At 38.0% G+C, this 14,067-nt stretch overlaps 1 protein-coding gene across 7 annotated transcripts in view; it reads right to left on the bottom strand.

Moving 5' to 3' along the window:
* Positions 1–14,067, bottom strand: part of PTPRG (protein tyrosine phosphatase receptor type G) — a 655,485-nt gene that overhangs the window by 44,408 nt on the left and 597,010 nt on the right. For all 7 annotated transcript variants that reach the window (XM_063291516.1, XM_063291515.1, XM_063291518.1 and 4 more), the window contains one exon: positions 7,160–7,251. In XM_063291516.1, coding sequence (XP_063147586.1) covers positions 7,160–7,251 — 92 coding nt within the window. The remainder of the gene's footprint in view (positions 1–7,159; positions 7,252–14,067) is intronic.

Below are 14,067 nucleotides of genomic sequence, written 5' to 3'. Positions count from 1 at the left end.
TGCGGGCCTCCTACCTAGGTTTAACATCATGGGTAATTTTTTTTTTTTTTTGGCAATATATGCCCAACAAAAACTTACTGCCAACTCACTTTCATGTTGTCCTTTTTTCTTTGCCACAAAAAGATAGAGTTAAAGAGTTTGTGAGTTTGTGCTTGTTCATTTTAGATGTATCAGTAAGCCACCTATTGTGGAAGAATAGATAGTCAAGCATACCTGAAGTTTGATAGCTCCACATTCCAGTAGGAAGACCTTGTTTGAAAAAGCCAACTCTTTGACAGAATTTGATCTTTTTTGCTTATGCACTCTAGAGAGTTCCTCAAATAAAATCTCCTAAGCTAACTTACAGGGAAATGCTGCATGTAGGTAATTTATCTAATGGCTGCTGTTAAACCTCTTACCATGTCAGGAAGAACATTGTTCAGAGACCATAACTCTTTTAGTCTTCTGAAGAGATGAACAGACCATAACTCTTTTAGTCTTCTGAAGAGATGAACAACATCCTATAACAATCTAATAAGAAAACCTAATAGTTGGTCAGTACATATTCTATTTGGGCAATTTGCTTCTTCCCTGCCTAAAGTCAGGCAGGCATTCATTAGTATCATAATCAAGCCCACTCTAAAAATCCAAACATTGAAACAATTAAAGAGTTTTCATGAATTTATAATATTCAGATTCATTTTTGTATTTGCTTCATCCTATCTCAAAAACGTACATAGTGCTAATAAATCCTTACGCCATGTCATTATGAATGTAATGTAACGGTACTGTGAAATTAGTTTAAACATTAAATCTGAATGCCTTACTAAATGTTTTTAGGCTGCATCTTTTCATCCATGCGCAGGGACCACTGTTCTACCATTTAATAATCAAACAGTCTGACAAATTTGAGGATGTAGATATAGGAACAAATAAAGCCCCTTCTCCATTATCTCTGAACAGACAAGTCACATACAAAGGAGCCTGGTAACAAATTTGTGTCCATGTCAGGATATGGCAGGGTGGGGAAGTGACCAGTCACTGTTTTAAAGCCTGTATAGAAAACTAAGTGCCTTTGTATGTGCAAAAAATATAAAACTCCACCATATAAGACAAAAGCATACAATAAACCAATGAGAAATGGACATATTCTGCTAATTACCTAGTCCAGTTGGTTGTTAATTTTTTTTGGTCTGTTCTTCCTGTGCTGCTTCCTGAGGGGTGTTGCACTATGTCCTGATGTTGACCCAATGTACCTACTCCAGGGGGCTCAAGCACTGTGCAGCCTGCACCCCTTCTACTTCTTATAGGAGGCTGGCCTGGGATGGGAGGCTAGCAGGCTGCGCAGCTTGGAGTAAAGCATTTTTATTAGGTAGCCAAAGAGCTTTCAGTCCATTATAGTTAAGTGTGGGATGGAATAAGAACTGAAGCCAGTCTTTTGTGCTTGGCGTGGGCGGATGAGAAGAAAGAGAGGGGACTGACATTGTTTAATGAGGCGTGTGTGTCCATGCTTTGGCAAAGTCTTGCCATTCATTTGCAAAAAAAGTGAGGGAGAGGGAAGAAGAGAAGCTGGAACTGGTTGGTGAAATTGGCTGTGGCCTAGTTTAGATAAGACATAATCACCCTTACTGGGCCAAAAGTTGCCAGTTGTAGAGTTGGAGCCCCATCCACTTTAAAGAACTGCCAAGAGTACAAGCTAAGACTAGCCCCCCACACACACAAATACACAACAGTAGTTGTGCTATTGCAACCAATGTTTGGTAGCTGTGTCATGTAATGGCAGGCCTTGGCTGTGAATCAGGTAATGGTGAGGCTTATTTTTTCAGGTATTCGGTTTTTCAAGATCTTTTTCTTGGGGAACACTAGATAGGCAATAAGTGGTAATTGACTGTCTTGAGTGTTCCCATGATATGGCTGACTGGGTTGAGTTAGTTTAACTGGGTCTATGTGGAGCTAAAGTTGATCTCCTCAGGGGCCTCTTCTGGCGTTCCCAAAACATACTGTCCCCCATTGATCAAGCTAAGTGTGTTCTGGGAATTGGGCCAATGTGTCATTGGTATCACTGGCTTATGCTCTAGAGCAGTGTTTCTCAATCTCAGCAACGTTAAGATGTGTGGACTTCAACTCCCAGAATTGCTGGCTGGGAAATTCTGGGAGCTGAAAGTCCACACATCTTAAAGTTGCTGAGGCTGAGAAACACTGCTCTCAAGTTCTGCAATCTCTTCGTACAAGAAGAGGCAGAACAAAAGGAAACGTGTGAAAGAATTAATCACAATTTCTTCCAATCAGGAAATAATCTAATACACTGCCATGCCAACAGCAACCAGGGAGGGATACATTAATTACAGATGCTATACACAGGCTTACCTTTAAATTACAATGAAAGCATACATTCAGTCTATAAACAAGAAATGGGATTCTTTCCTGAATAATAGCAAAGAGCATAATTTATACTACCACATATTTATTTAAAACATTATTTTTAAAATATCTTCCTCTCGTGCTGAGGAAAAGCTCTCCGAATAGTTTATACAGTTCAGGTTGATCAGGCTAGGTATCTGAACAATCACTATCTGCTCTACAAACAAATACAAGGAGATCATGGTTGTCTGATACAGAATTTCTTGTAAATACTTCTTAAAAAGGAAAAAAGCCTTTCTGTTCCTTAAAGTTCAAGCCAACTTTCCCTAATGTGGCCCATCATCTCCTGGTGCTATGGCCATTGCTCAGGGATGATGGAAGTTGTAGTTCAAAATAATTAGCAAGACCTACTTTGGGCAAAAGCCACTCAAGGAACTTCTTGCTTGCATTTGTTCAATTATTTGGGAGAAGGGGCAGGGGAGAAAAAATACCATTGTAAGCATTAGGAAACATTCTCAATGTTTAATGCAGATTTTAAAAACATAATTGCCTGATCTATTTGGAAAAGAGGAATGGCAATGCTGCTTTTCTTTTCTTTTTTTACTTCTATGATTAACTCAGTGAAAAGGTTACAGAGAACTGTCTAAAATGAAGCAATCTAAGAAATGAAGAAAAATTAAAAAGGGGTTACACTGATGATGGCGGTAGTTAATAATGTTCAGCAAGGCTGCCATCCAGGCACAGTGTCTTTCCCTAAGGGCATGATCCCGTATGAGACATTGCTTCTTGATTCACATGTGTGTTTCATGGCTTAGGGGCGAGTGAATATATGGTCCTGTCTGTGTTTGGTGTTTCTCTAGGTTGCACAGTCAAGATGATTATGAATTACAATGAGGACTCGGAGTTTCAGGATAAATTCACACAGATGAAAGCATACTTATAAGTTATTTAATTTTATGTTTTGCAGTGAAGTAAATTTCTTCAGATGCAAGTAGGGCAGTTAAATTATTAGACAATTTTACCTTTGTCGACTTACATTAGTTTAATGTATTCTGGACATGCTAAAAATTCTCACAGACTGATTTTTTTTTAAAAAAAAAAGAAGTGCAGGATTTTTCACAGTTTTAGATACACTGTCAAATTGCCTCCACTGTGTCTGTATAACTAAATCAAATTAGATTCACTCAGCTCAGTGAAACAGCAGTACAGTTCCACAGAGAGATATTTAACTATCAATTTAAACTACTGCAGGGTTATCACTAGCAAATAAGATTACTATAAGGAACTGGCATTTGTTAAAATGTCATTTATACTTTACTTCCAGAATCAATATAGCATAAATTTTTTTCTCATGCTCTCTGGCAATTTCTAAAGGGGAAAAAAATCAGAAGTGATAGTGTTTTATTAACAGTAGAAGACAATCCAGAAGAAGAATTTTTAGAAAGCTTTGGGGAAAGAAGTCACCACCATAATAGGAGTAACAATTGATGGGCAGGGAGTGGGAAGCAGCAATCAGCAGATTTCTTAAAAGGACAGACTTGGAAGATTTTCCTGGCTTGATCTGGAAGCCCAGAAAAAGTATCAAGATGAGATTAGGCCCTTCAGACAGAACTGCCCCTTTTTGAACTATCCAAATTTTTTTAAATACCTCAGTTTGGGTATTCTACTTGAATAAGCTCTTTACAAATTGCTATTTCATTACAGCTGGAAACTTTCAGGGAAGATAGTAGGTCTACTAAGAGGCAATAATTTCCTCTTTAGTTTCTATACAAGGTGGGAGTAAATCCGAAACAGGCATTTTCCTATTCACTTTGGTTGGTCTCCTCTGGACACAATCCAATTGATCAATGACCTTCCTAACATGTGCCCCAAACTGGATGAAATATTCTAAGTATGGTCTGACCAATGCAGAAAGAGAAGAATGACTCCAAGCCCCTGATTTCATTGTGTCTACTTAAAATATGACTACATCTGGATTTATTCTTATGTGTACAATGTCATTTCATTTAATTTCACCTCCATTATATATTGCTAATAATCTTTTTTGGGTGTGTGTGTGTCAGATTATAAACTTTTAGGGCACAGAAGTAGATAAATAGCTTCAAGCCCAGACCGGAATATCACTTATTAATAAATTGCCTATCGCTTATGTCCAATATGTTGTTTAATCATCTATTTAGATAGATCTATTCCACTTTTCCCTTTAAAAAGGGAATTGGTCAGTGTGGCTGAGAAAGCATAAAAACAAATGCACAAATAAACCTGCAAGTAGCCATCATTAAACAACAGCAACAACAACCCCTCTTATGAGTGAAGTGTCATCCAAGAGCAGGTGCTTCCTTTCAGAAAGAGAAAAGCCTACTCTCTACCAGCGCTTGCTAATGCAGTGTTTCTCAACCTCAGCAACTTTAAGATGTGTGGACTTCAACTCTCAGAATTCCCCAGCCAGCCATGCTAGCTGGGGAATTCTGGGAGTTGAAGTCTACACATCTTAAAACTGCTGAGGTTGAGAAACACTGCTCTAACCTATCCTCCAGCTGTGTTGGATTATATGTCCCATCAACCTCAATGGCCTTTCTGGCTGGAGATGATTAAAGCTATAGTCCAGTGTATCTAAGAAAGAAGCATACTGCAGAAGGCTGTTATACAATGGCCTGGGTTTCTGCATTTTTAAACAGTAGGAGGGAGGACTGTATGTTTTGAACTTGTTGGTTTACTTTTTACATAATGTGTTAGCATATGAGATAAAGAGCTGGATTAGAAATTTGTTCCCTGGTATTATGATTTTCTATATGCTGGTAGTTTTCTATCTGGGAACACATTACAGCTGTTAAGTCTTCAATCACAACAGTTGAAAAGCTCCTTCAACCTAAATCTTTTGAATGTGTAGCTCATCTTGTTCATGTTTTGTTTTGTTTTAATTTACAAGGTAATTTATGTACTCCATTAGAAATACAGGAAACATTATAAATAACTTTTATGGTAAACATATAATCCGACACATAGTGACTGCCCGGTTGGAGAAGATTACTTATGCAATTTCTGACATTCTAGGGGTGAAGGTTACATAATATAATGTTGTGCTACACATCAAGAAGGTGAAAGGAATGTTATAGAGAAATGAACGATACATTGCTATGACTTGTATAGTTCCAGACACTTCTGATATATTTTATGGCTAACGGGATAGCAAACATGAAGAAAAGCTGTATCAGATCAGTTTATCCAGAGACCTTTTCTGGAGATAATCCTATAAAACAGTTCCAAGAATACTTTGGAATCCAGCTAACAGGATCAACTTTCAATGTCCAACACATGAACAACATCCCAAGTGACTCCTCCATGCATATATGCTCAGGTGATCATTTTAAAGAGAAGCCATTCCAATCCATGAGTATTATAAAGCTTTTGTCAGCTGAAGCACTCACAGTTCTAATAGAAGCCTCCAATTCATACAAACATTGAGTTTGTTCATCTTTATATGACACAGCTGGATTGTAATTAATTCCTTAGGACTTTTCAAAAGGGTCAGATAGGATTTTCACAGAAAAACTGTTGTTCATTTGTAACTTGGAATAGATCCTTTCCCAACTTGGTGGTCTTCAGATGTGCTGGACTTCAGTTCCCATAATTCCCTAGCCTCCATTTTGGACATGAGCTGGGTGAACCAATAGCAACTTTCTATTTTTCTGTTATCTCCGAACACTACTGATCAATTAATCCAGTAATTGTAACACTCAAATCATTGACTTGTTTACCCAATATAGTAAATTATATGCAAAAAGAAAAATGATAGTAACATAATCTCATTATGATACCCTTTACAACCTGTCAGAGAAAAACCATGACACTCCATAATCCCTTTGAAATATGCTTTAGGCTGCATTTTTGAAGGAGTTAAAAATAGTATACAGCAACAAGCAGAATCTTCCCATCAGCAGAATTCAGCTCACATTCACAAAAAAAATCATTGTAAAATTATTTCAAGCCATTGCCAATAAAAGAATGAACAAACTGTGAAAGTACAAAACATGCATTTAATTTCTAAATAAAAGTGAGAACCAAATCTGTGTCTACTGAACTAGAATAATCCTAGGCATGTGCTTTTCAGAGCTAAAACTGACCACGTCCAAACAGATTTACAGTACTGAACTGCTGTAGCTTTGCCCACCACAAGTAAAGCTTATTTGCTTGTACGAAGATGTTTACTGGCTCATTTCTTTTTCAGATGGAAACAAAACTGAACTAAACTAAAATGCTTATATCTGACAACCTACCTATATTTCAGGCAAGTTATCAAGGCAAGAAGAAATATGTATCCAAGAGCTTGCATTTCCAAAATCAAAATCCTTACGCATTGAGCTGGAAGTACTGGCACTGAATGTAATAAGGCATTCCTCTGAGTATACATGCACAGGATTATGCTGCCTATCTACATTTACTACACGTTACTGACCATTAAGGTGAAGATTTTCAGTGAAATCTTCATTAAAAAAAGAAGACAGCTGGAGCATAGACTCATTCAGGCCAAGACGCTGGAGCCAGGGAAGACAAATTCTGTATAACACCTGGAGGTTTCCTTTGCGAAACCATCAAGAGGGTTTCATCCAGAGAAGAAAAAGTTAAACTCTATACAAAGCCTTTCACGCTGAAATATGACCACAAACTACAGGATGCTTAAACCATAGAAAGAATTCAGTACTGTGAAGAGCGGCTGATTTTAATTATACCAAAACCAGTATTAATTGTTAGGCAAATTCAGACTGTCGCATCAGTGATCAAACCAAAGCATGAATGAATGAGGCAAGGCCTTTCTTACCTGGGATGGGAATAATGGGGACGGTTTCGTTTGGTACCACCCGAGGGGAACTGCTGTCTTCCACATAGAAATGAGCTGTCTGGAAACATTTTCTGCAAATGGAAGAGAAATAGCATCACTGCTGTCAGGGTTTGGGGATACTTTTATACATATCAAACGGTTCAACAAGCAAGGAATAAGTCCACTTCAAACTGTGCCTTCTCGCCTAATGCTGGTTGTTGTTGCTTTAAGAAAAAATTATGATGTCAGGAATCTCCAGTGGGACAGAGCTGTTAATTAATTTAGGAGCAAGCTATCTTATCTATTATTAAAATACATTGTCCAGGAAGTTTAGCAGCTGTGAGGTTGGGGTTTGTCCAGGTTGTACTTCCAAACCAAATTTCTAAGCTCTGCAATACTTCTCAAAAGGGAATCAAGAGGGACAAGCACAACCCTGTTGGAAAAGTTCCAACTCAATGTCAGGGAAAGAGTAGGTAGCATCTAAAACAGGTATCTGGCACCTTCTTTCCTTCAGAAAGTTGCAAACTTTCTAAAACCTAACAGAACTTTGCCTCATTTCTCACGGTGCAGTCCTCTTCCGATATACTTCCTGTGAAACAAGATCATGCTCAGCAAAACCCAACTGTATTTGTCAGCAAGAACCCCCAACCCAGAAAATGATTCTGAAGGCAACTCCGATGCAGCACCCCAGTGCACCAAACAGCCCAAATCTGAATGAATTGAGTTCATCTGCCTAAGGCTTTTCAGTGCTGTTTTTACCTGTACTTAATGCAAAGCAGTGAGCATAAGCTGGTCATCACAGAGAAGGCACTGAGGAGGAGAGCATCCAGCGTTCCACTGAGCCTCTGCATGGTGATGCTCAGCAAGACACGGTTTTCCAGCAGCAGCGTCACTGCTTGGTGCTGCCTTAATGAGCTGCTTGCAGCTGGAAGTGAATATTTAATGAGCCTTGCTCAGCATGAGCTGCTCTTGTGAGGGGAGAAAGAGGGCTACTCTCAGCTGTTGGGAGCTCTTTGCCAAATCCTAGACAGAGCAGAGATCCCTCTCCCCGGCCAGCTGAAAAAATTGCTTCTTCACTTCTGGGCAGAAAGCTTGCAACATAACCCTGATAAGTTTCCCTGACAAGCACAGGGCTGCCTTTTGCTTGTAAACATTTGCAAAGCATTCTCTACTGGCCAGTTTGGCTTCTGGGTCAAGCAGAACTGCCCACTATTCCATCCACTCTGCTGACACTGTCAAAGCAATTTCTATGGCCATTGTTTGCAGCCCAGAGTTACATATTAGAGCACTTTCAAAAAAAAAGAAAAGGGGAAAAAACCCACAACACAACTCACAGCTTTCAAAGGCCAAGGAAGCACTTAGAAGAGTTCATGCTAGTTTGAATTGCACTGATATCAAAACTAAGGCTGTCAGATCAAAATGTGTGCATGATGGAACTCTGGTAGCATTTTTTTGTTAACGTGAGCCCCTCTCTCACTTAGTGAATTTACTTGACTGCCTGCCCCCACCTTCAACTCCCATGTCAAATGCAGACATCTCATGTGTAGCTTTGCCTGTGTGAAGAAGTACACGTGAAGAGCTGTGGGACTGGAGCCTTAACATCCAAAGTCATTTGGGAAAAGGAACAGAATGCAATCTTTCTAATTCCTGCTTCTAAAGCCATGTACTTATGAATTAAGCAAGCAGAAAGTTTTCCAAAGCTACTTTCATCCCCAATTAATGTTGGCATGATGAAGGAATTAAAGTGCAATTACTAAACAAATCCAGAGTATATCTTATGGTGCATCCACACTTTGGGAGCATCAAGCTATTACATTCTAAATTAAAGGTTACTTATCATGGTCAGCTGAACTTTGATTTAAAAAAAAAATCAACTTATCACTCAGATAGCTAGATATATCTACCATCCAGCTTTGAATGAGTTTGGATGGCACAGTTGTGAATTATGTGGTATGTTTGTCCTAACAACACTCTTGTAATGTAGGTTGGGTTGAAATGGCTATGGCCACCCACTTTGCAAGATGGGTGTGTATGGACTGGAATCCAGGTTTCCCAGGTTAAGGACTGACACTCCATTCATTATACCATACAGACTTCCAGGACTGCCATAATAGGGACATCTGGCAATCCAAACTGCTGTGCACTTATGGCACTATATAAATAATGAAAGCAACGGCAGCTACATCTATAGAACTGCTCAATCAATCTGCAGCCACCAGAGATCCCAGTTGGCGGTATGGTTTCACTCAAAGCAAATCACTGCTTCCACCTTTTGGCAAGGGTATTTTCTGGTTGTGTGACCTATGGAACCAAACCTTCTTACACAAATTAGTTTCTTTTTCCTGAACAGCTTGACCGCTCTTTTTCCCCCCTCCTTCTGAAAAAGGTACTTGGCTTCAACTTGGTCTGCCTTTATTTTGGGCCATGAACACCCTGGGGCGCAGAGGGGCATAAATCAGACACAGTGAGGGATAGGTTATGAATATGGATCAGGCAGAAGGTGCCTGTGTTTTATGCATTCTGGCTTTTCTCTTCTGAGTGAAGAAAATCTATAGAGGATAGCTTTTAGTATTATGTTTTTTCTTTTAGTGGAGAGAGAGAAAGGGAAAATGAGAACCCTGCACATAGCTCCCATCCTCACAGTATTCTATGTAACAATAATTATATTTACCAAACGGAAGACAACTCTGTATGTATTTACCTTGAACAAAGAAGCAGGGGGCAAGTGTAATTTTAAAAAAGAGGATGACCAGATAAACAGAAGGTACACTAGAACAGCCTGGGTTAGTTCTCTGCTCTGAGAGAATCAGCATCCTTCATTCCAATCCACTGAAATGTCCTACTTCTAATTTTGATTGTGGGTTTATATGAAGATAGGATTCTGATATTTTTTATTAGAATAACAAGAAGAAAGGCAAATATTATCTGCCACATGTCTAGCAAATGGCTCTTAACAGCAGATGTCTCAAAGAATAAAGGGAATGAGAGATGCATGTTTGAGTAACTTTGATTTTATGTTGATATAAAATATTAAAACATTCATATTATTAGATGCTTTGTCATTAGAATTGGTATCCAGATGATCTCTAGGACCAATGGATTGTTCCTAAAGTGATCCTGTAATGACTGTATGATTCAGCTTTTAGCTAAGGTTCATAACTTTAACCAAGGTGTTCACACAGCATATTTAGTGACTTCATTGAAAACCTGAATTGCTCTAATTGCTTCAGTCCATTGACTCTCTGCAGACACAGTGATGCCAGTTCAGACTTGGAGCTAACAGTGGCTGGTGTTCCATGTACATAAACAGTTCGCTATGCAAGTCCAAATAACATTTGGTAAACTTACTTTGCCTATGGTTGCAAACTACTGTACACAGTTAACTACAGTTATTAAAATAATAGATAAAGATAAAAGATAGGAATGACTTAGAAAGAGGACGATAGAAACATAAGAAACTGCTTGGCACCAAATCAGATTTTTGGCTGAGAACTGTCAACCCCTGAAACTTCACTGATACTCATTGATGACAACAGAGTGCTGGGCAGGCATCTTTCCCAGTCCTGCCTGAAGATGTCCAGAATTGATCCTGGGCCCTGAGAATTATGCGTGAGGAGCCTGAACTGTGGATTTCTAGCCATGTTATGGCAATCAGGCACTATTACAGAGGCTCAAGTCCTGCTGGAAAATGTTTCTGCAATAATTGCTTAAAAATATTACTGTAGGAGAAAAAATAATAATTGTAACATTTGAATTCTCTGCTCACACATCTAGGGCTTAGCCGTGTTATAATTGATATGACTCGTTTCTGGAAAGAAAAAAACAAGCTTAGGGTTATTGTGTGTGTGTTTGTGTGGTGTGTGTGTATAAATAAATGCCTCTCCAAGTTACCATTTCTGTTGCTTTAAACAGAGGCAGCTTCCTCTCTGTTGGCAGATCATTATGCAGCACACACCTATGGTACCTGGTTACAGCATTGTATAACAATAAATAACTTCCTAGGATTGTGGAAAATGGAGCTTCATCACAAAATCCAAGAATAATCAGCTTGTCAAATAGATCTGATCTCTGTGTAACAAAGACTGAAAAAATTGGTTTTGGCATCAACCATGTAGTTTCTGAGTTACTACTGCAAAAAAGCATAAGGAAGGAGCTTCAATATACTTAACTTATCACTTACTATTTAAGTCAAGTACCAAAGTGCCAGGTGAAACTTCATTGATATTCATTGATGTAGGTTCAAGAAGGAGAAGCAGGAAGAAAATATGCATACAGATAGTTACCCCCATCATACTGTTGCTTTCAATGTAAGCAACATTATGAAAAGTTCAGAAAAGGAGTAAGAAATAATTGGTCAAATAAATTAAGGACATAAAATGGAAGGAGAAAGGGAAATATAGTTCAATCTAGTATACACCAATGCCATTCACTATGCCTGTTCATACTTTTCTATCCTCACAAGGCCATGCATCAATTTATACATTGCCTTTTTTTCTTGATATATTGACTCATATTGTAACTTGTATTCACTTGCTACTATCTTAGTGATTTGGATTTGTTACATAAGACTGCACTGATTAGATATTTGTAAACTAAATTTATTTTTATATATTTAGAAAAACTAATTTGCAATGATTTTGTTGGTTTCAAATGCAGCATTATGGACTGTTCTGTATATTTTAGATTCTATGTTCTTGTTTTATATATTGAGTTTGTTTAATCTTCTTAAAAGCTGTTTTGAAGGTAATTTGGAAAAGCAGCAACATATTTTTATGGCCATGGGCACCAGATTGGGGAAGTCTTGTTACAAAGTTAGTGAAATACTTATAGAATTGAGGAAACATTACTTGGATTTCATAACTGCAGTGGCATTCTACATTTTCAGAATAATTCATAAAACCCACATGTTTTCTATGAATCATCGAGAACTCTGTTGTCTTTGAAAGAAAACAGTGTGTTCCCTGAAGCAGACCCATCATTCTCTTTCCACCACCATCCCTATCTCCATATGCTTCATTTCTGGCTGACTTTCCTCAGGGAATAGTAACTCTGTGAGATCTCAGTCATTAGGGAGGCAATTGTGCATAGAAGCAAAAGACTATACTCATACATGTACATGCATACACTCACAATACATGTATGAAGATCAATCGATACACGTGGGCATGCATGCACGCACACACACACACACATTATTTTAAAAATGCCAAAAGGACAATACTTTGATATTAAACCCTATTGAACAGGGATGAGAGGGATGCACACTGAGCAGTTGCCTAGAAGAAAATTGATCTAAAAATTGCTAATTCTCAGCTAAAAATTAAAATGAAATTATACCAATGGAATGGAAATAGAAGATAACTGAGTGCATTTTTACATTTTTTATTAGTGTTGCAAAACATAGGAGCAGATGTTTTTCTAGAAGTCAGCTTTAACAAAGGATCATACAATATAAGGAGGGTTGCCTTTTCCACATCTTTTCCATCTCTGTGACATCTTCCTTGAGATGGGATGACCAAGGACTTCTGGGGGAGGTATGGTGAACTGAAGATGGCTCTGCGAAAGTGGAGCTGACAACTGTGGCAAAGACCAAGGAACTGGTGAGCAGATTGGTTCCTTGGAACTTCTATGGATAAGGAGAGGATGGGAGATCGCCCACATATGCTCTGGATGGCTGCTCCTCACAAGGAGACCACAGGACAGTGGACTTCCATGGGTTTGAGCACCAGGAGATGATGGGATTAGCCATTTTGCTTGCAACTGCAGTGGAGACTTTTAAAGGACACTAGGTTCGCAAACCTCACTTTCTAATCACTTTTGGAAATTACTCATTAAGTACTTATAAGCTATTAGAGACCTTCTGACTGACAAATTTGAAAAGTCGTGTGAGTCTGCCTTCAATCCTGAATGAAAGAAAATTTTAATTGTAAGCTTAAGAATTTAAAGAATCTGAAATAAACAGCAAAAAGCTAAATAAGATTTTCATCTTAGAAAGTTATAAATGGAGTAAGGGTCCAGATAAAATTGGAATAGTGAAACTTTTACAGTAAGATTTTGGAATTAATTATAAAGAACAAACAGCTTCTCATGGGAAATAGATTCTGTTTTGGTTTTTACAAGATAAAACAAAGATAAGCAAAACTGGACACTAGAGGGAATTAAAATTTTAGGTAAAGGAAAGATTTACAAGCCTGTAAAATGTTGCAAAGTGTTATAACAATGAAAATACTGAAGGAGACTTTTGAAGAATAGAATCAGAAAATAGTAGCCACAATATCAACAGTGTCAGTAATGATATCTGCTTTTACAGATAGATTATGTCTGAAAGACATTTGTTATTGAAGAAATGACAGATGTAGAACAAATTTTATCTGACGAGATAGAGATGGTATCAAAAGTGGATTTATAACTGACAGGCCAAGAGAATGACTTAGAAAAGGATGTTTCATTGGATCTACAAAATAAAGTGGGTGAGGTTTTAAAATTCAAAGAATACAAATGACAAACCAGGAGAGTGACCTGGATAATTTTTTCCTAGTGGATTTACAAAAGAGGCTTGTTAAAGCCTTGAAGAACTCTGTGCAATGGGGCAAAGAAGAAATGAAGAGGAATCAAATCCTACAACAATATTTGAATGAACTAAAGATTAAGACTGTTAGAAGTAAAAGGAATAAAAAGTTGGTTTATTTGATCAAGGTTAAAACAAGATATGTTGTTACTCCTGGTTACCCTTTTTAGACTTTCTGCTGACACCAGGACTGAAAAGATGACATTTTATGGATTTGTTTATAGATAAGAGATGGGATGAAGAGATAAATGTTTGTTGTCTTAGAGGAAGTGAAGAGTCACTAAATTTGTTCATACTTTTGATGAAGGTTGGAAGCCACTTCTTTATATACTTTTTCTTT

Source organism: Candoia aspera, chromosome 2 (genome assembly GCF_035149785.1).
Source record: "Candoia aspera isolate rCanAsp1 chromosome 2, rCanAsp1.hap2, whole genome shotgun sequence".
Lineage (NCBI taxonomy): Eukaryota > Metazoa > Chordata > Lepidosauria > Squamata > Boidae > Candoia > Candoia aspera.
The sequence above is the reverse complement of the archived record's forward strand: the minus strand, read 5'-3'. Positions and strand labels throughout refer to the sequence as shown.